Below are 23,768 nucleotides of genomic sequence, written 5' to 3'. Positions count from 1 at the left end.
GTATCCATTACCTGTAACCAGGCCTTAGCAAAGCAAAGCTTAAACAGCACATGTGTGTGCTGCAGAATGGAGGGCTGGCTCTGAGGCACAGGAGGGCAGGAGTTTTTGTGTCTTTTGCAGTGGTTTGGTTTTTTTTTCCTTTTAAGCTTTTGCCCAGTATTCATAACTGTGATTCGAGCTTTTATGATTGCAGATTAACCCCAAGTTGTCAGAATAGCTGTTTTTGGACAGCTTCAAGCAGGTGTTCCAGTTGGTGGAGCTTCTGCCTATCTGTCAATTGATATCTCCTTTTTTTTTTTCTCCAGGATGCAAATCTTTCAATCCACACCGACAATCCAGACTTCACGCCATGTTTCCAGAACACCATCCTGGCGTGGATCCCTAGTATTTATCTCTGGACTGCATTACCCTTTTATCTTCTGTACCTGAAGCGCTCTAAAAGAGGGTACATTGTGCTGTCCATGTTGAGCAGGTTCAAGACGGTAAGATCTCTGCAGTGCTCCACAGGTGATGGGCAGGTTTGAGTTTGTGAGTTCGCACTCAGTTCAGTGCTAAAGCAGGTGCTGAAGGTGGGGCTTAAACAAAATTCTTTCTGGTTTACGGGGAGACTGAAGAACACTTTTAGAGGAAACAGCAGCATGCGTACGAATCTCCGAGGGGGCATTGCAAAGGATAGCTCACCTGGCAGGAAATCCCACAAGCACACCTTTCTGGGTAGGATGAAGACTTTATTATTCTGCAGAAGAGAATTCATCTCCACGGTGGGCCGACACTGTGATGCTTCACCACTCAAAGCTGCCAAGCAAAGACCTGAAGGTAGCTGTAGTGAAAACTTCATCTCGTTGTGAAAATCTGCACAGGGAGGTGTTTTTTCAAGCCATTACACCCACTTCATAGCTGTGTGTTTTCATCAGTATCTTGTGCCTAAGAGGTGGCTGATGTCAGCGGTGCCTCTGGTTTAGAGATGACGAGGTGCAAGGAAAGCAAACAAGTCCTTTCCATTGGCCATGAGAGAACTGGGTTATCCCAGAGAAAAATTCCAGGCATCTGCTTCTGAGCGTGCCTGCCTTTAATCAGGATGCTGCCTGTGTTTCCAATTAAAACTGAGTGGTGTGGGGAGAAAAAAAGAAATAACCTAAAAGGTGACTACTTTAATCTTAGCTGTGTTTGTGCATCCTTTGCAAAACAGTTGAGGCTGGATCCTTGGTCTGAGTGCAGTGAGACAGTTCCATTAGCCTAAATGCAGCTGTAGCAGCGTTGTTCTCTTTACACAGCTTTGTCTTGCTGGGCATCTGTGAATCATGATGGTTTTGCTAGCCCCGATTCCCCCTGGAGATGAGTTCACCAAATAGCGTTTCTGTTTGCTTGCAGCTGTTTGGTGTCCTGCTGTGGTGTGTGAGCTGGGCAGATCTCTTCTACTCTTTCCACGAGCTCCTGCAGAGCAGAACACCACCACCAGTCTATTTTGTGACTCCGTTGGTCGTCGGCATCACTGTGGTTTGTAGCTGTTTCTATTTATGGTGGCTGATAGGAAAACTCTTACATGGAGGGAGGAAGGAGGTTCCTTTGCATTTATTGTCTTATCCTGTGCTCTCGTAACTGAATCAGTACTCAGATTACTGAGGCAGATTTTGCCAATCAAAAAGACCACAGATTACAGATGTGTCTCTCCTGCAGACTTGCCTACGTAAATTGAAATGTTTATAGTGGAGAGTTGTTCTGCCTTGCTCTTATCTGTTTCTCCAGGCTTGTGATCCAAGTGTGGAGAGAATGTGGGTATGAAGCAGGGAGATATGATTGAGTTTGGCTTGTGCGTTGCTCGGTGTTGCGTTGGACTTTGTCAGACTCTCTCTCTTATTTGCTGGTTGTTCCTCCGTGAAACAGAAACCAAATTTTATTTGCCTAAGAGCAAACAGACGTGGGGCTGTAATGTGAAAAATTAAGCTTGTAAAATCTGCCCATTAAGTTTTTTATCCCCTTGGTAAGATTAATATATATTTTAATGCTGTTTTCTAGACAACTTATGGTTGTCCATCTGGATAGGAGAAATAACAGGTCTTAAATTTGCTTAGTATGTTTGCAGTTAATACTTCATTGTGTATGGCCCTTGGTACAAAGCCTGGTTTGAAAATCAGATTCTGTAGCAGGGGATCTGAAAATGGTGGAACCAAAATATTTCACAAAGTTATTCCGTGCCTCCCTTGGACAGAGGGAGTTTTGTCACCACGCCGTGTGGAGGTGTGACAGGACCTGCCTTCACAGTGCTGCTGCCAGCGCGAGCGTGAATGAGGGGAGCAGTGGGATGGGGTTGTGCTCATGTGTTCTGTGCTTGCTTTTCACAGCTGTTAGCTACACTGCTGATTCAATATGAAAGACTGAGAGGAGTGCAGTCCTCTGGAGTGCTCATTGTCTTCTGGTTTTTGTCTGTGCTCTGTGCCGTGGGGCCGTTCCGGTCTAAGATCATGACTACAACAGCACAGGTAACTTGCCATCCTTGTTAGCACGTGGAGAGCAGGAAATACAGTATTAACATCTCTGGCAAAGGAACAAATCACCTCGCTTGGAGTCAGATCTGAACCTGGCTTGTGCCAGGAAGATGAATTTGGTTCCACTGTCTCAACTCAGACTTGTCTAACTTGAGGGGTTTCTCATGCAGTGCCAAATACGGATTTTTCTGAACCTGAGGGTGCACTGGAAACCTGTTAGACATCTGAGGGCTGTACCAACACCGTGTGTATGTGTCCGCATGTGCACACACACATATAAGAACAGGCTCTCACTGTCTGTTTCCCTTCTCTTCCCTTTTTGTTGTTAAGTCCCCCATTCCTTCCTTTTTTGTTCAGACGGCGTGACCATGTCATACAACTCCTAAGGCCTTTTTGTCAGCACACGCTGTGGTGAGGACAGCATTTTCTCTCCAATTGTGGCTGTAAATAGACAACAGAGGAAAGAAACCTGGGCTGTTCTGAAAGCGTAGCTGGATCTCCCACACTAAGGATGCTGTTACGTTTTTCCAAGAAGCAGATCTCATTAAGCAGGGCAAAGGCTGTCTCAGTGATCAGATCATCAAAGGGAGTATTTGGAAACCATTATGGTGATTGCTCCTCAGTGAAAGTGATTCTAAATCATTGCTGGTTCTCTTGGTGAATTTAATACACTGCTTGTTTATTTATTACCACTAGTAGCATTATCCTTTTCCCAAGGATCTTGCTGTGTCCAACTGTTGTAAATATTCCAGTGGGGGCTGAATTAAACCTTAGAGGACAGTTTGTGCAGGGCTTCCTTGGGAGGTGCTTGCAGTCCTGCTGAGACCTTCTCGTGCATCATTTCAAATCAATTTTAAAACTGTAGTACTGGTGATTAAGTGCAAATAATGGATTATCAGTGGCTGATTCCTTAATTAAAATTATGAGGACGGAGTCCTAGAATGTGTGTGGGCAGCATCCCTCCTCTTCTTACGACTGCTGAGGATGAAATATTCTTTCTGTTAAACCTCAGGACCAAAGGTTTTAAGTGAACAACGAGAGCATTCACAACCACGTGAGGTTATGAAAGAGCTGCATGGGGGATATACCCTCCCAGCAAGAAGTTTTAAGTCAACTGCAGACTCATATGGGTGGGAAAGGACACGTCTGCAGCAGATGGAACTGATATTTTACAATGCAGTGTTTTCTCATTTCTTCTGAAAGCATTTGACATTGACTGCCTGTAAAAAGTAGATGGATGTTCTCTGATCTGGGTTGACAGTTCCCATGTGACATGATCTCACAAGAGCCCCTGGAGGTGATTTGAAAGGATGTCGTGTAGCCCCTGATTCCAGGGGATGTCGGCGTGCAGTGAAGGTGCATGAGCACTTTGAAGTTGACAGAATTTAATGAAAAGCAACATGGAGATAAGCATTTACCAAGGTGCTTCAGAGCACATGCATACTGTTGTAAGATAATTCCTGCTAGCAACTGCTGTGCAGCATTCAACTGTGGGGGAAGAAAGGAAGTGCTAACAGATCCTGAAACAGTCGGTGTGTGTTGTGGTGGGAAATACAGTAAAACCTATTTGCTGTGTTTTTTTTCCCTTCAGAACCATGTAAATGAGAGGTTCAGGTCTGCCACGTTTTACATCTATTTTGTTTTGCTGATCATTGAATTGACCCTTTCGTGTTTTAAAGAAAAGCCTCCATTCTTTTCCTCTGCCAGAACAGACCCTGTAAGTACTTTTATTTTGCTTTATGTGTGTTTTACTGTCTCGTGCCTTGAGAGTTCCATGGAGAATATTTGTAACTGAAAAAAGCTTTGAGTGTCACTGAGATTCTCGCTGTGGCTGGTGATCCCCCTTAAGAAACAACGTGTAAGGAGAGTTGTATTGGGATTTGAAGCCTTCTTCTATTATGTGTGCCACCAGTAATGACCAAAATCTATACAGAGAAAGCATCCCTCCTACTTGCTGCTTCATAAAGTAATCTATGAAAACTAAAGCTCAATATTAATTATTCCAGGACCGTTATGTTTTTTTTTTTTGAGATTGTTTTCTACTTGCTTAATATTCCTTTAGAGTTAGTTGAACTCTCAAAGGGTTGACTCAGTAAACCAGTTGTATATGTACTGAGAATGGGTATGAAAAGAACCGTGGATAACAGGAGATACCAATGGTGTCACAGGTCAGATTTCTTCTCCAGTTCAACAAATGGTCTCTGTAATTGCACTTGTGCTCAAACTGAGCTGAGAGAGAAGTTGAGTCCATTTTCTTTTTTTGGATGAACGTTTCAGAAACTGTAAAATGACGTTTTGCTTTATGTAAGTGTGGTCTAAAGGCAGTGTATTAAGAGCTCTGTGGAGATGAAAGGAGATCTGCCCGACTTGGGAAATGATAGGGATCAATTTATGTCTCATTAGAACTTAGGTACGTATTTGTAATGTGGAGACTCATTTCCTGTTGTCTTGATTTAATCTTCTTCCTGCATAACTGCACTGCAGAACCCCTCTCCAGAGTTAACTTCGGGCTTTCTCTCAAGACTGACATTCTGGTGGTTTACAAGGTGAGCTTCTCTCTTCGGCGCGTTGGACAGCTGACAGCCATCAGCTCTATTTGTGATATGTGTTGTACAGAGTTGCCCACGTGGGGGCTTTTCCCCTTCAAGTAGCTGACGTTGGCTGTTCTCTCATGACAGCACTGTCAGCACTTTCAGAACATGAACATTTGCAGACCACTTTTGGAGAGCTCGCGCTGCCCAATCTTACCTGCAGATCAGTGCAGCAGTTGCCAAGACTGCGAGCGCACACAGCCTGGCTGTGCTGCAGCGTTACCTGAAACAACACTCAGAACTGTGTAGCACGAGAAGAAAATACTGGAAACTTTTCACGTGCCTGAGATGCACGGCTTCCTTTTGGGGCTCACGGGTGAATGCTTTTGTTACGAGCACATTTTCTTTGCATGAGGAAATTGCGTTATATATTCAAATGATTGCTACCAACTGTTGAGACTGCCGTGCTCTGGGATGTGAACTGAAGAGGCAAATAGGGGACTGGGTTTTTTTCCACTCTGTGATAAAGAAGCGAATCGATGCTGAAGGTCGTGATGAGACCCAGCTTTTTCAGAGTGGTGGAGAGTTTTGAGATCCTCACTCCTGCATCTCCGTACCTTCGCTGTCCTGGCCACAGCCTCGTAAAATTCTTTCTAGTGAAAGTGAGATCCTTCTGAATTTTCAGAGTTCTAAATGTTCAGCTTTGCTGTAGGGGTTTTTGGCAATGAGGTGTTTGTATCTCTTGGCAAAAGGTCCCTTAGAGTTGAGGATTTGTAATTTTTTTGTATTTGGAGAGAGAAATTTTCTTTTCCTTCAGCTTTTGTGAGCTGCCCTTTTGCATTTCATTTGTCCCTGGCAGTTCCTTTCAGTTATTTTTACCTCTGAATTTTCACTGTTTTCATTTCACATCACAGTTCAATTCAAATGCTTCTGGATGTTGTTTTTTATTGCCCTTTTTTTCTAAAGTGATATTTTCAGTCAAATGCATGTAATCAGAATTACACAGTGTTTTTTCCTTAACTGCAAACATCAAGGTAAGGAATAAAGGGAAATACAGGCATGATTATCACTGTTTTTTCCTTTTTTTTTCTTTTTTTCTGTGTATACACCTCTTACTTCTGTGAGCTGCCCACTCCCAGCGTTAGTTGCAGTTCATTGGCGCTGCCAGCCAAAATGAGTTGGACGTTTTTCTTTGCATTTGCAGCTTTGCAATTCTTGGTTACAAAAGGCCTCTTGAAGATAAGGATCTGTGGTCACTGAATGAAGACGATGTTTCCAAAAATATCGTACAAAAACTGAGTAGAGAATGGGACAAAGAAAAAGCAGAGTGTAAACAGTAAGTAATCCAACAATTCTGCAAATGGAGATTGATGAGTCAGTTCAGCGCTAACGAGCTGTTCAGCTGAAAACAAGCCGAGTGAACGCGACATCTACCTCTATTTCCATCTGTTCCTTATTAATATTAATGGTCAGATTTGCTTTTTAAAGATGTCTAGGCAGAGGCAGGCAGCAGCCCTCTGGGGCTCGTGCACAACCTGCACGTTTTATTGCTGGGTGCTTCAAGTGTGCGCGGGCAGATGGTGTCGTTTATGGTGTGCAGAAGGGCTGAAGAGGAATAAATGGAAGGTGGTGAGTTGGCTGGAGTGCAGAAAGTGAATAACTTCCATTACTGGGCTGGTGGATGTCTGACCCTGTAACTGCATCCGTCCTGGGCACGTTGGAACACAGCTTTTGGGCACCACGGATCAGAAGGAGAGCTTTATTATCGCCGTTGTGAGGTTTTCACCTGAGATTAATTTTAACCTTAAGGCTCGTAGCAGTAAACAGTTCTGCGCTTCCAAGAAAGAAGAATACGATGATTTCCCAGCGTGTGAAGGGAAAGTGTAGGGAGAGGGATGTCCCTCTTGGGGCTGAGACCCCCCTGCTCTTGTTGCCTCACAGGTGAGCAGCAAAACTCCCTTTGACTCCTGTGGAAATAGAATGAGGGTCAGAATTTGCATATAGTTACATCCATGCTGGAGAGGATATCCTTTTTGCTACATGTTCTGTTCCAGCCTAATCTTAAGGAGTCATTTGTTCTGCAACTGCATTTCCTTCTCCCACTGGTCAGTGTCCAAGACGTCTCCAAACAAAGAGATGGGCCAACAGTGTTACAGATGAAAAATGTCAGTGAGGGGGATGCCTGTGCTTCCATTTCCTTTCATTGTGGAGATTTCTCCTCCGTATGGAGGCTTTCCTCTGTGATTTTCAGTGCGTATCCGTGCCAAATTGGAAAGACCCTTCTGTGATAAAATGAGGAAAGTCATAAGCTTCTTGGCAAGGTTCGACGTGCTGTGAAGAGTTCTACTTTGCAGCTAAAATCTGAACGGTTTCCAGCACTAACACCAGCAGCTCGTCCACTCGTGCTCTGCATGTGCTGTGGTTGTGGTTTTACTTTTCTGTATTTTGCTTCCTTAATGGCTCTAGTTTTATGGTGTGGAATAACTCGCATGGTCTGGGTTCTGGTTCTGGTCTTTGCTGTACAGGGATAAATTGCACCCCCAGGCCTTCCCATAGTAAGAGCACATCCGCTGCGTGGAAGCACCCAGCTCCAGGAAAACTTCTGGAAAACCAGAAACCATTCCTGGGGATTTGCTGTTGTGTTCTGGAGGGTTTTCATGTAGGCTGCGGCCAGTTGGCGGTGCATTCAGCCCCGCATTCTGCCTTGTATTAAGCTCAGGTAAAATGCAGTGGAGACTATGTTAATCATTCTCGGGTGGGAAAAAGAGCAGCACTAAAGCAGATCACTGTTCTGTAGATTGCTGGGTTTCAAGTAACTCTAAAAACTGTGTGGTTTTCTTCATTTCTAAGTGGACGTTCTCAGTTACTCTGTGTTAAAGCTGCATGGGCAGCCATGGGCTGGAAGCTATTGGAAAGGCTTCTTTTTTTTTCTTTTAAACTTTGATTAGCAAGGTTTTATGGCATGAAAACACTGAATCAGTTGTGCATGTGTAGAAAGTATCACAGAAGGTATCAGCAGTGTACGTGGTAATCATTTACTTCAAAAATTTAATCAGTTGCAAGCTACCTTCTTCAGATTTACTTAATTGTAATGATTATCACATTCCCGTATCTCCTTAACCTACAAAACTTCTTTTGCTCGTTGCTTCACAGTTCTCTTGCAAACCACTGTCATGAAATACTGCTAAATAATTGCTAATAATTGATTCTCTGCTAATGAGTTACAGGAGAGCTCAGTATGGGTTTCAGCTGGTGTAGATTCAGATCACTGTTACAGGTGATATTGGAGGCAGTGAAGCACGCTGGCAGTGTTTTCCCTTTGCTTTGCTTCTTTGGCTGCGTGGCTGAAAGCTCTGTTTGCTCTCCTACTGCACTGCTGTGGGAGCTGGAAGCGTGAGGGTGTGCTGGAACGCATGTGGCCTCATTTTGGTTACCTTCTGCTTTTGGACAGTGATGATTTGAAGCCTTGTTATTACCAGAGAGAGATCTGTATATTTCACGTGGGATAATCAGCATGTCTTGTCTAGCAAGCTGTAATTCCTAGAAGCTAAGCACGCGGCTTTTGCTTTGAGAAAGAACTGGGTGCAACCAGGCGTACAGTGCTGAAGCCCTGACCTCACCTAACTACCCGTAGTAAACATCAGGAGTGTATTTCCTGTGGGATTTTTGCTGCAAGAGAACTATTGCATTGCTGTTAGCTGACTATTTTTTATAGCACAAAGCCAGAGGCAAGTAGTCTTGTTTCTCCTTCAGTGGGTTTAATGGCCTGGTTGCCAGAAAATAAAGCTTTGCTCATAAACTCTCTAGGTTTGATCTGGAAGAATAAAGGTGAAGCTGCTTGTTCTCATCTGAAAGAGAAAACAGATTTTTTGTCTGGTTTAGGTCCCCAATCCCACCCTCAGACTGTGCTGCAAAGAAATGAGGATTTGCACATTTCTTCCTCTGAAATGATGTGAACCCGTTTCTGCCTGGACTGTTAGGCGCAGTGGTCGTTTGGAACACTCACAGGCTGTTGGAATTATTAGGCTCTGTAGCCAGCCAGCTCCAAAAAAATCTGCATGCTCTTTGAGAAGAATCATAAATCCAACCACACTTGGTAGTGCTTTCAAGTAATTTTTCAAGTGTCTTTTTATACATCTTCCCTGTTTCTAGGGTCTCCTTTCCATCTGTCCCTTCTTAGAAGGCTTACGTGTCTCAGACTCTAATTTCCTTCTCGTTGTTCTGCTTGGATTTAAACTTCCTGGCTGCCATTCATGGGATTATTCTCTAGGTCCCCAGGAATTAACAGTGATTTGGTGCTTTCTGATAGAAAAGCTGCTAGGCTGCTCATTGAGAACAATTCATGGTGGAAGTCGTTTTCCAGAGCACTCTATCTGTACTGATAAGCAACAGAAGTCAGGCACCTAAACGCAAGAGATGCTTTTAGAAGCCCCTCGTGGAGCCCTGGAGAGCAACACGTGCCTTTGGGGTGGATTTTTCGTTGGTTATTCTCAGACCTTTGCAGAAGAGCTGGCTTTCCTTGCTTAGATGTTTGTGCTGTACGCAGAAGGCAGTGATGTTCACATGGCCAGCGTCTCTGACTGTTTGGTTTGTTCCCCTAGGAAAGAAGATGTGACATACAGGAAGAAATCTAACCATGCACTGAATCATGTTGCTGATGGCCCAGAGGAAGCAGAAGTTCTGATCAGGGACAAGAGGCACAGTAGGAAGCCTTCCTTCCTCAAGGCTTTGATAAGGACCTTTGGGCCGTACTTCTTAGTCAGCTCCTTCTTCAAGCTCATACAGGACCTACTTTCTTTTGTCAACCCTCAGCTGCTAAGGTTGGTTTCTGTGAGAGCAGTTTCTATGTGCAATCCCTATGGAGGCTTGGCTTTGGCAAGCAGTATTCATTTTTGCAGTGCATAACTCGTTTCCCTGACGGTGCTGTGTGTGTAAGTTCCCCAAAGAAATGCCTCAGACAGGAGCTCCTTACTGTGGACCAAGCTGCAAATTGGGCACGTGAAATGTGGAGCATGTGAAATGAAAGATTCGTAAATCACCCATCACCAACAGCTTTGGATTGCATGGTACCTGTGGTGCCATGCAGCAAGCAGTCCAAAGCAATTTCTTCCCAGTTCTAAAAGATCATTTGTGAAATCGAAGCAGAGCTGAATCCAGCAGTCTGTAATCTGATACCCACATGAGCTGGTGGTGGTGGCAGCTGTAGTGCGACAGCACAAATGAAGCGTGGTGCTCCAGAATGCCATGCTTTGACTGCACTGCTATCATCTGAGATGGATTTTGGAGCTTCTAGATGAGTTTGTGCATTTTTAGCAATACACAGTGAGAAGAATGTGTGATACACAGATTCAGTAAATTTTGGGATAAAATAAAAATTAAAAAAGAAAAAAAATGAGAAAAAAGGGAGAAAATACTGTCAAAAATTACATCCGCAAATTCTCCCTATATAAGCAACGTCTGCACTTCAGTCTGCATGATCCCCACATTTCTCTCTGTTAATGGTAGTCTGGAGGTAAGAACATCACCAGGTAACCATTAGCTGAGAAGAACAGAACAGTGAAAATAGCAGCATCTCAGAGCAGCAGTGACTTTCTATCCACCAGCTGTGTCTACATCTGTGCAAAGGTTCATTGTCCTGTTGGTGCATGAGAGAGGAATGGAGCTGGAAGGGGGCTGTGGGTGTGGGGAAGGGGGAACGAGAAGGCTCTGTTCCTATATGAGTGGCTCTTAAAATAATAGCAGTGTTGGAGATGTGTTCTGAGACCATCTTGTTCTGTGGCTGGTTGTGGTACCTCTGTACCCAGAGACTTGCTGAGAAGAGGGTCCAGCCCAATACAGTGACATTAATAGCTTGCAGTCTGTCTTCTTCCAGTGTCCCCAGTGAGGAGGCAGCTGGCTTCCTTCTCAGAGTGTGTTAGATGTAATCTAACGTGGGGAATTCTCAAATGTGCATAAATTCCTGGATGTGTTGTCAGTGATGTCTCAAGACATATAAAGGGGGGATTTCTGCTCAGGTCTGCACTGAACGCAGTCTGAAGCAGTCCACTTAGAGCATGAGTGAATGGTGTGCAAGGGGAAAATCTCAGACTGAAAGAAAGCTGCAGCAACCTCCTGTTTCTAAAGCAAGGATTTGGGGCTGTGTTTCTCTAAGTGCTATTTCCCCCCTGCTGGTTATTTGAACGGTGGAACCAAATCGTTTCCTCTTCTACTCTGAAAATTCTGTTCTTTAGGCAGTAGTCTGCATTCAGAAGTGTGATTTTTGAGAAAGCTGCACACTGCAATGCATTGCTCCACTTGCTTCTTGTATGGCAGCTGTTCAGGCCTTGCAGGGAGAGCAGCTACAAATAGTAAGAAAAGGCTAATTAATAAAAGATGGTGAAGCCACTTTAGTGCTGCTGCCATATTACCAAGAAGTGGAGTGCAGAATTTTCCACGCATTCATCCAGGAAGACGTCCTTTAATCCAGATTTTTGGGGGAAGCACCCAGGCAGAGTTTCGAGTTGGGACTGGGTGGGAAGCTGATTCTGCATGCTTTGCTGCACTGCCCTGCTGCATCCTGCCACTCACCACCAACCCTGTGGGGCTGCCCAACACTGAGCCCTCTGTTTAATCCCTGGATCTCAGAGGAGACCTCGACTTCCTCAATGTATTTCATTTTCTGCAGGTTCATTTGCAGATTTCTCACTGGCAGAGCCTCAGGTTTTGCAGTATTACAGTCTTTGCAATGTTGGTTGACTGAACTTGTAACTCTGATTGCATCCTGGAGTCCTGTTTACTTTCTGTGGCTAGAGAGAGGATGTGGCAGGATGCCATGGCTGAGGGAAGCTATGTTATGTCCCATTAAACTTACTGTATGTTTTTTTTCTTCTCCTTTCCTTCCCTAATGTTCTGAAAAACAGTGTATTAATCAGCTTCATTAAGAGCGAAGATGCCCCAGCCTGGTGGGGATTTTTGATTGCGGCTTTGATGTTTATCTGTGCTGTGCTGCAGACCCTTGTAGTTCACCAGAGTTTCCAGTACTGCTTTGTGACTGGGATGAGGCTGAGAACTGGGATCACTGGAGTGATATACCGAAAGGTAAGGCTGGGAGCATTTCATGGCCCAGAACTCTGAGTATAAAGCCGAGAAAAAGCCTCAGCTCTGAGATGCTTAGAGGTGAAAATTTTCTCTTACTGGAGAAAAATAGCCTCTGGGAAATAAATTAAAAAAAAAAAACAAAGTGGTTTTGTATTGTTTGTTTGTCTCTTTTCAGGGAGTTTTTCAGAGTACCTCGCTTACAGTTTCTAGAATTTTCTGGCAATGAGCAGCTTGGTGTGGGTGTGCAGGCACAGCTCGGGCTGCTGCCGGTTCCACTGAAATGTTCAGGAAAGTGGTCCAGGAGAATAGTGGCTGTGCCATGGCTGGCTTAGCTCCAAATGGGTTTTCTTCAGCATACTACAAACTGCCTGACGCGGAGGTGCTCACAGGCAAGGCGTCATGAAGCCCTGTTCTCTGTGAAGAGTTAATGCCTGTGTGCGTCGTGGATCCCTGTTGGGGTGCACATTCTTGGGGAGGGTTGCATTTCCATGTTTGAGGATTTCTTCTCCATGTTTCTTTGGATGCGTCGAGACTGAATCCCCTGCATGTCTCTTATTCCTCAGTCCTTGGTCATCACAAACTCGGCGAAGCGCTCATCTACCGTTGGAGAGATCGTCAACCTGATGTCAGTGGACGCCCAGCGCTTCATGGACCTGGTGACTTTCCTGAACATGCTGTGGTCCGCGCCGCTCCAGACGTGCCTGGCGCTGTATTTCCTCTGGCAGGTACAGGCCCTGCCACCTTCCTTCACAAGTTTTCTAAGTGATGTGCAAGCACATATTTTTTTTAATCCTTATTTTTAATGTGCTTCTTGCACTGCCTTGTTCTGGTATGACAACTATACAAAATCAATTCATTTCTTAATGATTTTGTTAATCTGGCAGGCAAGATAGTGCATTTGAAGCAAAAGATATCCCTTATGTTTCTGTTGTCCCTGCTGTGCTTGGGTGGGCTCTGCTGAGGACTCATCACCAGCATTTGATACAAATGAGAGCCTGAAGGAAATGATTAAAAAACAAAAAAATAAAAAAAGGAAATATGAGTTGTGTACAAACATTATGTTATGCCATGTAAATAAGTCAACATGGAATAAATCCATAAATCTCAATTGGAATGAACTTTTCAGTGAAATTTCTTGTTTATTCCATATTCGGTTTTAACGTTGGCTTTCATCCTTAAAATGTTTCCCTGCGATTAATCTGCGTAGGGCAGCAGCTCCAACATAACCGTACGGATTTATTCTGGAGAGCCATAAAGCTGCAGCAGCTTTACGAGGTACTGCTCTGCTGGTTGGTGTGCTTTCATCCACCTGGGCTAATTCTGTAATTACAGTTCCCTGGGTCAGAGAGAAGTCAGTGGAAAAAATCCCTTCTCTGTAGCTTATTTGTTCCCTTTCTGGATTCACTCGGTAGCTCTGTATCTGCATCAGTTCAAACCTTTTCCCCTCCTGCTGGGAGCCACTTAGCAGGTAAATGGCAGAGCCTCTGCCGTCACCAGTGCTGGCATCATTGTACTCTGAGTGGATGCCTGTTTTTCTGTCTCCTCACCATAGCTGTTCTGTGAAATGGGAACCCTTCACTGGGAGGATCAGCTGTCTGTCGCAAACATTCATCAGTGAGGCAGTGTGTTTCTGCTTCAATAATCTGCGGGTTCTTCAGTGTTCACCACTGGGACGTTGCACTCCAGTACAACAACTTACCTTTTCTCTTTCACCCCAGGCTCTCGGGCCGTCTGTGCTGGCAGGAGTTGCTGTGATGGTTTTACTTATCCCATTCAACTCTGCAGTAGCGATCAAAACCAGAGCATTCCAGGTAAGGTACAGCAGAGAAAGAAAGCATCTTCTGAGATTGTAGCTGTGCTATGAGAGGTGAAGGCATTGATGTCACGGTCGTTACCGAGGTGTCATTTGCACCAGTTTTCTTTCAAGTAAGATTGTACCAATATGTTCAATAATCACACCCTCTCAGTTAGCTTTTCTGTAGTGATTTCAGTGCTATTGTAGGTGTGGCATTGGCTCAGTGGCTGGTGCTGCTGGAGGACTGCTGGGATTAGCAAGAAGTTTTTGTCTTCATGTCCCTTCAGCTAGCAGCTTGGTCTGTGAACGCCTGGGGAAAGGCAGGCACTGGCCTGGAGCTGGCAATGACTGCTTTTAGAGAGGGAGCTGAAACCTGGGTATTGTTTCTTATGTTAATGGCCAGTGTTGATTTTCATTGCTACTGAGCTGGGCTAAATTTGCATTATTGCCTTGAGGTAAAAATATCCTTTATTCCCTCCCTAGTTGTCTGTAGTCAAGAAAGGCTGAAAAAGCAATATCATAGTGCCCTCTGGCTTTGTGCTGCACAAATGGAGGAAGCTGAGGTGCTGTGCCACCTCGCAGGGATGGGCTGGCAGCTTTAAAAGAAATCAGTCCACAGATGTAAAAAGGGTGAGAGAGGGAAAACAAGTCCAGACGATGACACTTATGCAGGAGCTCAGTGACAAGTGCTGCAATGCCTTGAGGAGACATCCAGACTTTGTGTGAAGTCTCACGTGCTGACGTTAGGAGTGGCATTCCTTCTCCCTGTGCCGTGGCGAGGCGCTCAGAGCCGTACCTTGGTGTGTGTGAATGCAGTTTTTCATTTTGTTTATCCTGCTGAGGAGGGATTTGATTTTTCTGAAGTAGCTGAATGAAGCACTGTGTCCTAGCGTATGTAAGAAAAATAAACTAGGAGTAACCACAGAGTTCAGGATATCCCATGAGAAATGCAGCTATGCGTATCAGGAAAACGTCTGGTGAAATCAAAGGAAGAGGTAGGGCAGTATTTTTTCTGAATCTTTCTCAAAAGTGGTTTTGAAAATGTAATTCCTAACAGTGAAGATGAGTAGGAAGCCTTTGTGCTCATCTTTTCAAACACTTTATTTGATTCCTAGTTTCTCTGGAGATATAAAGTTGCAATCATGAGCTTACAGATAACGGCCTGACTTCTTTAATCTCCTTTCGCATCCTCTTTAGAAACAGCCAAGGGGCATCATGGCTGTGAGACAATGTGTTCACAGCTCCCATCCAGGCACTCCAGTGACATGCTCTCTCCTGTGCTTGCTCACAATCTAGGTGGAGCAAATGCGCTATAAAGACTCCCGTATTAAATTAATGAATGAGATTCTGGGTGGCATTAAGGTGCTGAAGCTGTATGCCTGGGAGCCGTCGTTCTCAGAAAAGGTGTTGAACATAAGAAAGAATGAGCTGCGAGTGCTGAAAAAATCTGCCTATCTCAATTCGTTGTCCAGCTTTGCCTGGATCAGCTCACCGTTCCTGGTAGGTTGCACCTGCACGGCGTTCTGCATTGCACAAGAGCATCCTTGAAGGAGAAATGGGAGAAATGGGAAGTTCACTGTTTGCCCGGTGAACCTAGGAACAAAATATAAATACCCTTTGGGGGGGAAAAAAAGAGATTTGCACACGCTCTGAAGCAAGGCTCTTTGTTCTGTAGAGCCCTCTTGCATCCAAGTATTTCTTGGTGAAGCCTGCTGCTGGAAACAGAGCAGCTGTCTCAGGAGAACTTCGACCACTCAAAGTATTCCCATAACAAACTGAAAGTAGGATTTGAAGCCTCACGGATACTCCTGAATAGCAGTCCTCACCAAAGAAATGTGATTATTGATCAGTATAGGGTCTCGTTTCATTTCTGCCTCCCCTCTTCTTACAGTACTGTTCTAGCATTTTATGCTGCAGGCTGTTGGGTTTTTTTAACCGATTTAATAAAAAAAAAAGAAAAAAAAAGACACATTACCAGTTGTGAAATGACTTTTTTCCTCTGTTTTTCCTTCCTCTGCTTTCCACTTCGTTCCCCCACGATCCCTTTTGCATGGAGAGGTATGGTTTGCATGCCCAGAAGCATGCAGATGAGTGCTTTGTCAAAAATCAGCCTGCAGTTCACAATGGGAGAACATGATTGGGCAGTGCTGGAAATGCAGCCAAACCACAGCTTGATAAGCACTTCTCATTTGTATTTACCACGGTTCTGTAGCTCACCTTCTGAATCTCTTAGTTCAACTAAACGTGGCATTAGTAATCAGCAAGTGACTTGATTCTGCACGCCTGTTTTGTGCTGATAACTGGTATCAGCTTGTTCATTTGATAAGCATGTGGAAAAGGTCAAGAAGAAAGAATTTTCTTGATGTTGGTGTTGATACTTTTATTTCAAATACAGGCTTGACTGCTGCTTGCAGTGCCAAAGCGTCACATTCCTCTGGCAGTAAATTCCCCTTTTGGCTTTCAGGTAGCATTGACAACATTTGCTGTCTATGTCTTAGTGGATGAGAAGAATACTCTGGATGCCGAAAAGGCTTTTGTCTCGCTGTCCTTGTTTAATATCTTGAAGTTTCCACTCACTATGCTTCCACAAGTCATCAGCAGCATTGCACAGGTAAGGGTGGTGTGTCTGTAAGCTGTGTCAAACAGAAGAACCCCTGTGTCTTTTGTTCCTGGAACACAGAGACCCCACAGATCTGGTTTTCTTTCTAATATCCTTTCACTAGAACCACGTTGGAAATCCAGACTTCTGAGTAAGCCTGTGTGTGTGTGGCATTTCACATATGGAGATTTTGCTTCACTCAGGTGAATTTAGCTTAGTCTAATAAATTTCACAGCTGAAAACTTGAATTTCAGTGTAGGGCTGCTTGAAAGGAAAGAATGAGTCAGTGTTCAGGACGCCCATGGAGTGAAAGCTTAAACCTCTCCATGTGCTTTCCTTGCCAGCAGTCAGTCCCTGTTAAAGGAATGACAAAGTAATGCTGCTTGCTTTTCTTTCTTTTCTTAGACCAGTGTTTCCCTGAAGAGAATTCAGCAGTTCCTGAGTCACGATGAGCTCGATCCAAATTGTGTGGAAAGAAAAGTGATTGCACCAGGTAAAGAGATCAGTGTGGTTCTTCACAGTGCTAATGCAGAAAGCGCCTTGTGTTTGTTTGGGGCTGGTGGAGTTTCCAAAAAAGCAAAAAGAATATGGCAACTTTTTTTAAAGTAGAAAGCATAACTTCCTCTCTGAAGAGTCTGCGTTTGTCATTTAGACTTTATAGCCAGAAACTTCTGTGACTCCAGCAGTTCTGAGCTTGGCACTGACTGCTGGGTGTGAGTTTGCCTTGGCAATGCAATGGCTGCTAACGGTGCTGAACGATGCTCATAGCTTTCACACTGCACAAATGCTCAGGAACAGTATCAGTAGTTCTGTTTTATTCTGTTGCAAACACAGTATCCCAAAAAGAATGAGCAAACCAGCTTGTCTTAAAAACCTGTGTTTCCTCATGTAATGCGTTTTGGTGATACTGCAGTTTGAAGCCCTTTTGGTGCGTGATGCTGCGTGCAGAGGAGGAGGGATGGCTGTGTAGCTGCTGTGTGCATACTGTTATTCATCACCCCACCAGGAGATGAAGAAAGCCTGCAGATCTGTGACTTGTTAGTGTGGCAAGCAAAAACCTGCACAAAGCAAATTTAATCTGAATCACCAAAGTCAACACTGTGCTGTTGGTCTCCTGCTGACTTGAAATTGGTTTCTCAAGTACAGCTGTGCTAATGATGGCGCAGATTCTGAGAACTGCTCTGAGCAGCAGATGCTGGGACCAGCCTCACCTGAGCAGAGCGAAGCAGGATGACTTTTCTGCTCCATAGGACTGTAAGCTCAGTGTCTATGGCTTAAGCTATGGACAAGTTATTTTCACGCTGATAAACACTCCTGTCTTGTGACCCAGTGCAATCACGAGACTGTGCTTCCCATACCAGCAGAAAAGGGAACTGCAGCATAGAGAAACACCCATAAATAAAGATCCCTCTGTCTGCCAATCTCTCGGTCACACTGTTCTATGTAATAGTTTGCCTGCCTTCTTTGTTGTTGCATTTTTGTCATACAGGCTATGCCATCAGTGTAAAAAATGCGACGTTCAGCTGGGGAAAGGAGCTTAAGCCGTCCTTGAAAGAGTAAGATTCCTTTATGCAATTGCAATACATCTGCTTGCTTTGTATTTTTCTGGCTCCTGGGAAGTCTGTTTGAAAGACGTCTGGTAAAATCTGCAGGCTTACTTCTGGAAGAGGTTGTTCCCACATCCCGTGGTGCATCTCATCTGCCTTTCAAACGTCTGGCTAATCCTTATGCCTCATGGCATGTAGGCATCACAGAACAGTGCTGTGAAGCTTTCGTTCCACAGAAACTAGCCTGAAGTGGTTATCTGTTAAAGGACTGAAAGGCTAGCTCAGTTTATTAAACGGGTAATTTCTTTTTCTTTAATTGAAGCAGCGGACAAATTAAATTGATCCGATGGCTTATGAAGGCGGTTCTGATGTCTGGGTTTAGGTTTAATTCTAGCTCATGGGCATGTGAGCAGTGGTGTCTTCTTTCAGGATTCTCGTGGCAGGCTCGTCCCTGCAGCTGTCCATACACCATTCCCAGGCTGTGCAGGTGTACGTTTTGCTCTTTTGCCTATTTGAACGAGCACAAATAACATCTGCCTGGACGCGTGTACTTCCCTGTGTTTTGCTTTGTTGTCAGATCAGAATTGCAGAAACTTGATAAGTGTTCTTAGACTTCCCTGTCCGAGGAGTTCGCCGTGCTGTGCTGAGTTGGTTGCATGGGAAGCCTGTGGGAAAGGTGCTTAGAGTTCAAAGGGTTTGCTTTGATTCAGGCAACCAAATCTGTGACCGTGTTGGCTTCAATGCAAACTGCAGTCTACCTGGGCCTAAGCATCGAGCAGCAACTCCATAAAATAGCAGTAATGCAAAGTTCAGCAAGAGGGAAGTACAGCGAAGAAAAGTTATAATGCTTTTGAATTTTCTTGCTTTGATACCTTTAGTAAAAACAAACTAAAAAGCTCTTGCAGCGTGCACAACGCCTGCTGCCTGTTGGAGGAGGACTGTCAAAAGTGTTAGAATTCTGCATCAGAATCCTTGCAAGCAGAAATATGGGCTGATTTCATTAGTGAAAGGCATCATGATGGTGGATAGATGACGTCCATCAGTCATTTCCAGAGCAGTCCACCTTCAGAACCAGAACCTAAGGCAGTACCTTTTAGGACACAGTAGGGAAAATAGCTAAGGATTTTTACTGGGCAAGAATCATTTTTCTTGCATCATTGTGAACCCTACTTATTAGCATTGGAAATAATTTGGTAAAATAGTCAGAACGTTTTCAGGTGTGATAGCTTTGCCCGCTGCTTCAGTACAGTTGGTCTTGTTTTTTGAAACGAAACGCAAAATCTGAAAGACAGCTTTCAAAATGCTTCTTAGCACTGTTTGGCTTGCTGATGGACTGACATGACACGGTGAAGGGTCTCAGGAGGCTTGCTATCAATCACGCTGACTTAGCAGCCCACAAAACAGATTTATGGTTTTCCATTTACTCCTGCAGTTCTGATTACAGTTGACTGTACCCAAGAAAAGGAGGAGAGAACCAGTGACCAAGCTGTGCTTGCTGTATCCTGTCAGGTTGAGCTTGTGCTGAGTTGTCAGTGTGCGTTTCAGCGCCTTTGAAGACCCATAATGTCTTCAGTAAACTAACATTTGTTTAATTTCCTCCACAGCATAAACCTGTTGGTCCCCAGTGGCGCGTTGGTTGCTGTTGTTGGCCATGTTGGCTGTGGGAAGTCATCTCTGGTGTCTGCTCTCCTGGGTGAGATGGAAAAGCTGGAAGGAGAAGTGGCTGTGAAGGTTGGTGTTGTTTGTAATGTCATTTAACAAAGGGATGGAAATGTGCTTTTACGCTTGTCACTGCTTGCGATGCACTTCAGGCAGGAGGTGGGAATCTGTTTGCTCCTTGCACAGCACGTCTGTGTCTTTATTTGTGTTTTGCTCACATGTGTTTACTTATGTTTTACATGTAATGCCTTTCCTGATTCAATCAACTGCAGACCAGCAATTAGCACACAAGTGTATATATAGTGTGAATATCTGTTGAACACAAACTATATGTGTATGCTGAAGATTTTAATTGGAATTTTGAGCATGAATTGATGCTTGTTGTATGTTCAGGGTTTCCTTTCTCCTTCCTTATCCTAGGGTTCTGTTGCTTACGTGCCTCAACAAGCCTGGATCCAAAATGCCACACTGAAAGATAACATTTTGTTTGGCCAAGCTCCTAATGAGCAAAAATACCAAAATATCCTGGAGGCCTGCGCTTTAAAAACTGACCTGGAAGTGCTACCAGGAGGAGATCACACTGAGATAGGAGAGAAGGTAATATTTTTTTCAAGTCAGACCTGCTGATGCTTCCTTTTCCATCTAAGGAGAGAACACTATAGTCAGACTTTGATTCAGTTCGAACCTTACGGCAGAGCACCTGTGACAGTCAGCACTGAAACATGCAGGCAGTTTGTGGAGAGACTCAAACTCACTCCTAAATTTCAGCATGCGTTTGCATATTTTGCACATCTGGCTCTGAGAGATCAGAGCATCCCACCTTTGTAGTCCGATTGTAAATGTGCGTTTGGACAGAGTGCTTGGAGTCCTTTTCCTGTAGGGGAAAAATGGGAGGGAAAATACAACGTGCTTCAAGTTGAAAAAGTAACACGATCATCCCTTGACATCTCGTTTTAATGAGAGCTCCTCCGTTGGTGATTATCCAGTAAAGATTTTTTCTCAAAGGCTGCTAAATTGGAGATGGCATTCATGCAGGTGGGTGGATGTATGGAGGTGTATGCAAGGTGAGAAATGTGGAAGATGTTCCAGGTGCTGCAGCCATCCTTGGAGCGTTTGCATTCTGTGTCCTTGTAGATGGTCTTCCTTTTTATTGTCTTACATTTTAGCAGCTCTCTTCAGAAGCGTATGAAGCAGGAGGTGCATTCTGGCTCCAGATTGCTGGCGGACTGGAAGTTTGGCAGTGAACAAAGATTTAGTGGCGTTCCGTTCCTGTCTCTGACTCTGAGCGGGTTATTCTCTTCAGCGTCTCGTGTTTCATTTGGCATCCATGTGTCTGATGGTGTGAGAGCCATAAAAACTCATAGCTGTTGTTTGGACCCAATTGGGTGATACGTTTTCTCTCTCCTTCCCTGCAGGGCATCAACCTGTCAGGTGGCCAGAGGCAGCGAGTGAGCCTCGCTCGCGCCGTGTTCAGCGGCTCTGACATTTACCTGCTCGATGATCCCCTTTCTGCTGTGGACTCTCATGTTGCAAAGCACATCTTTGACCACGTTATTGGTCCAGATGGGGTGCTTAAAGGAAAAGTAAGCTGACATTTAGATCCTGTTACGAATGCACGCAAATGTGGAAGCGCTAATGGGTAACTGGAGAGTTGTTTCACCAGGGCTGCAGTGCTGACTCATGCCTGCGTTTCTGGGATGGGTTGGCAGCGTGGGCACCTTTTCCCCACAGCACAGATTCTGCAGTGAGCTGCCATGTAAGCATGCCCAGAAAGGATGTGATCTGGTCAGAACTGGCAGAGGCAAAAGCCTGCTGTGTCTTTTGTAAAAAGCTCTGCTCTGTGTGATGGCACACACAGATGTTTGTAGGCACTTGTAGGCTCTCAGCTTAGCATTGCGAGTTGTTATGTGGAGGCAGCGCAGTGCAGAACTTGCAACAGCTAATTTTACAGAGGTCTTTGGCAGTATGCAGCAAAATTGCAACCCCTTTGTTTCCCCTTCTACTCCTGTTATCGTCTCAGAATGTCTCAGCATTTAAAAGGGAGAGAGTGCAGAGCAGCTGAGCACGTGGGACAGAGGAGAGTGATGACTGTGTTGTTTTACTTCCCTTTGTGTTGTATCAGTGTGCAGTAGGAAGCAGAGTAAATTCAATGACTATCAATGCAATGACTACCAGGTGTAGTTTCTTTCACTTGGCGTTTCACCTTGAGATGATAATTCACCCCCTGTCTCAACAATGTGGTGTTACTTGGTTTGTTGAGTAGCTCTGTTGAGATACAGCATTTGGTTTCAACAGTGACAACTGAGACTTATGGGTGTTCTTCTCAATTTTCCCCATCCAGACTCGAATTCTGGTGACCCATGGCATTGGTTTCCTGCCTCAAGTAGACCATATAGTTGTCCTAACAGATGGCAAAATCTCCGAAATGGGATCTTACCAGGAACTTCTGAAACAGAACAAGGCCTTTGCAGAATTCCTTCGAAATTATGCACTTGATGAAAACATCGAAGAGGATGAACTGACAAGTACAGTACTGCTTTTTCTCTGTCAACCAGATTACAGATACTTTCTCTGCAGAAATCAGAATGCTGAGAATGCACTTTGTATCTCTGTGCAAAGCGTCCACTGCTTCTAAATGACATCTTCGCATTTGTTCCTATCTTCTTTGCTGACACAGAAAATATTTATTGCCAGTTCTATATTATTGATAAGTGTCTTACCAAAGATGTTTAGTTCAAAATTGATAGCAGCTCTCACCAGATGGGCAGAAAGAAAAGAATGTGATGTCTTCATGCAATAGCAGTGGTTTCTGACATGAGACTCCATCTTAGGCTCCATCCCAGAATCATGCCTCGAGAGTGCAGTGTATGTGAATGTGGCTAGAACTAACTAATGCTACCATGTAGTGTTTCTGATGCACTCAGGTAATGAGCTGTAAATGCATTTGGTTGCCAGTCTGCTTCACGAGCTATCTAGTTTAATTAAGAAAAGTGATGCAGAGAACCAAAGCCATTGGGGGTGATGCTGGGTTACACACCATGATTTTCCTGTGGTGGTATTGGTTTTCATTACTCTTGCTTTGTCTGGACTTCTGTTTCTGTGCTTTCAGCTTTGCTCAGCAGAAAATGTGAGGTGTAATCTTGTCTTGCAGTGCTGGAAGAGGAGGAGGTCCTGCTTGCTGAAGACACCCTCAGCATCCACACCGATCTGGCAGATAACGAACCTGTGACAAATGAGGTCCGCAAACAATTTCTTAGGTAAACATCAGCTCTTCTTGAGTTTAAATCTGCTTCTAGAGCAAAACACATCTGAAAGATGTTATTCAAACACTGTCTCACAATTGGGGATTTAGTTTTCTCTTAAAAATAAGTTTTTGAGAGTAAATACGAAAGAACACGCGAAGAAGATGAAAAACCTGCTCCAGCAATCTTCTTAATCCAAACTGAACCAAATTCTTAAGGCAGCGTTTTCATAACGGTTCCCTGGGACACCATCCAGCTGCTATAGATCTGGCAACAGAGAAGCTCTGGGGTTAGCTTTGAAAAGCCTGGCTTGTGCTGAGGGCTGTAGTGACTGTATCAGCACGTCCAGAGCCTGCCATGGCCTTTGGTAGCAGTGGTGTTTCTGTCATTACTGGACATCACTGTACATCCCGGGGGTCCTACAGGCATTGCCCACATCTGTGAGTGGGAACTGAGCAGAAGAGCTGGGCACGAGTCTGAGCTGCTGCCTCCAGTTCTTGCCCCAGTGCGGCCACAGCGTGCCCTTTTTCTCCTAATGCTCCTTTGTTTTGACTAGGCAACTTAGTGTAATATCTTCTGAGGGAGGAGAATGTCCCAACAAAATGTCAACGAAACGAAGAGTCGGTGAAAAGAAGCCAGCTGAGCCGCCTCTGCCAAAAAGAAATCCTAATGAGAAACTGATCCAGGCAGAAACCACAGAAGTGGGAACGGTACCGTGTGATTTCCCCCTTCCTTTCTCTTCTTTCTTTTTCTTTTTGGGAAAAAAAATATATCTGTATTTTATTTATTTATTTATTTGTACATCTGATCTGCTTTTGTTAAACGTATTGTG

General features: G+C 44.4%; 1 protein-coding gene across 4 annotated transcripts in view; it reads left to right on the top strand.

Moving 5' to 3' along the window:
• The window catches only part of ABCC3 (ATP binding cassette subfamily C member 3), a 43,720-nt gene that overhangs the window by 11,482 nt on the left and 8,470 nt on the right, over nt 1-23,768 (top strand). For 2 of the 4 annotated variants that reach the window (XM_052688068.1, XM_052688065.1), the window contains exons 2-21: nt 306-482; nt 1,372-1,497; nt 2,343-2,480; nt 4,078-4,203; nt 4,971-5,032; nt 6,222-6,353; nt 9,619-9,837; nt 11,917-12,094; nt 12,658-12,819; nt 13,813-13,905; nt 15,186-15,393; nt 16,358-16,500; nt 16,894-16,981; nt 17,978-18,044; nt 19,640-19,766; nt 20,115-20,291; nt 21,110-21,277; nt 22,036-22,219; nt 22,846-22,951; nt 23,493-23,646. In XM_052688068.1, coding sequence (XP_052544028.1) covers nt 462-482; nt 1,372-1,497; nt 2,343-2,480; nt 4,078-4,203; nt 4,971-5,032; nt 6,222-6,353; nt 9,619-9,837; nt 11,917-12,094; nt 12,658-12,819; nt 13,813-13,905; nt 15,186-15,393; nt 16,358-16,500; nt 16,894-16,981; nt 17,978-18,044; nt 19,640-19,766; nt 20,115-20,291; nt 21,110-21,277; nt 22,036-22,219; nt 22,846-22,951; nt 23,493-23,646 — 2,679 coding nt within the window. In that variant the 5' untranslated portion in view covers nt 306-461. Of the gene's footprint in view, nt 1-305; nt 483-1,371; nt 1,498-2,342; nt 2,481-4,074; nt 4,204-4,970; nt 5,033-6,221; nt 6,354-9,618; nt 9,838-11,916; nt 12,095-12,657; nt 12,820-13,812; nt 13,906-15,185; nt 15,394-16,357; nt 16,501-16,893; nt 16,982-17,977; nt 18,045-19,639; nt 19,767-20,114; nt 20,292-21,109; nt 21,278-22,035; nt 22,220-22,845; nt 22,952-23,492; nt 23,647-23,768 lie in introns of those variants that run through there. The other 2 variants (XM_052688067.1, XM_052688069.1) reach the window with 2 other exon arrangements.

This window comes from Tympanuchus pallidicinctus, unplaced genomic scaffold (genome assembly GCF_026119805.1).
Source record: "Tympanuchus pallidicinctus isolate F22 unplaced genomic scaffold, pur_lepc_1.0 scaffold23, whole genome shotgun sequence".
In the NCBI taxonomy this organism is placed as follows: domain Eukaryota; kingdom Metazoa; phylum Chordata; class Aves; order Galliformes; family Phasianidae; genus Tympanuchus; species Tympanuchus pallidicinctus.
The sequence above is the reverse complement of the archived record's forward strand: the minus strand, read 5'-3'. Positions and strand labels throughout refer to the sequence as shown.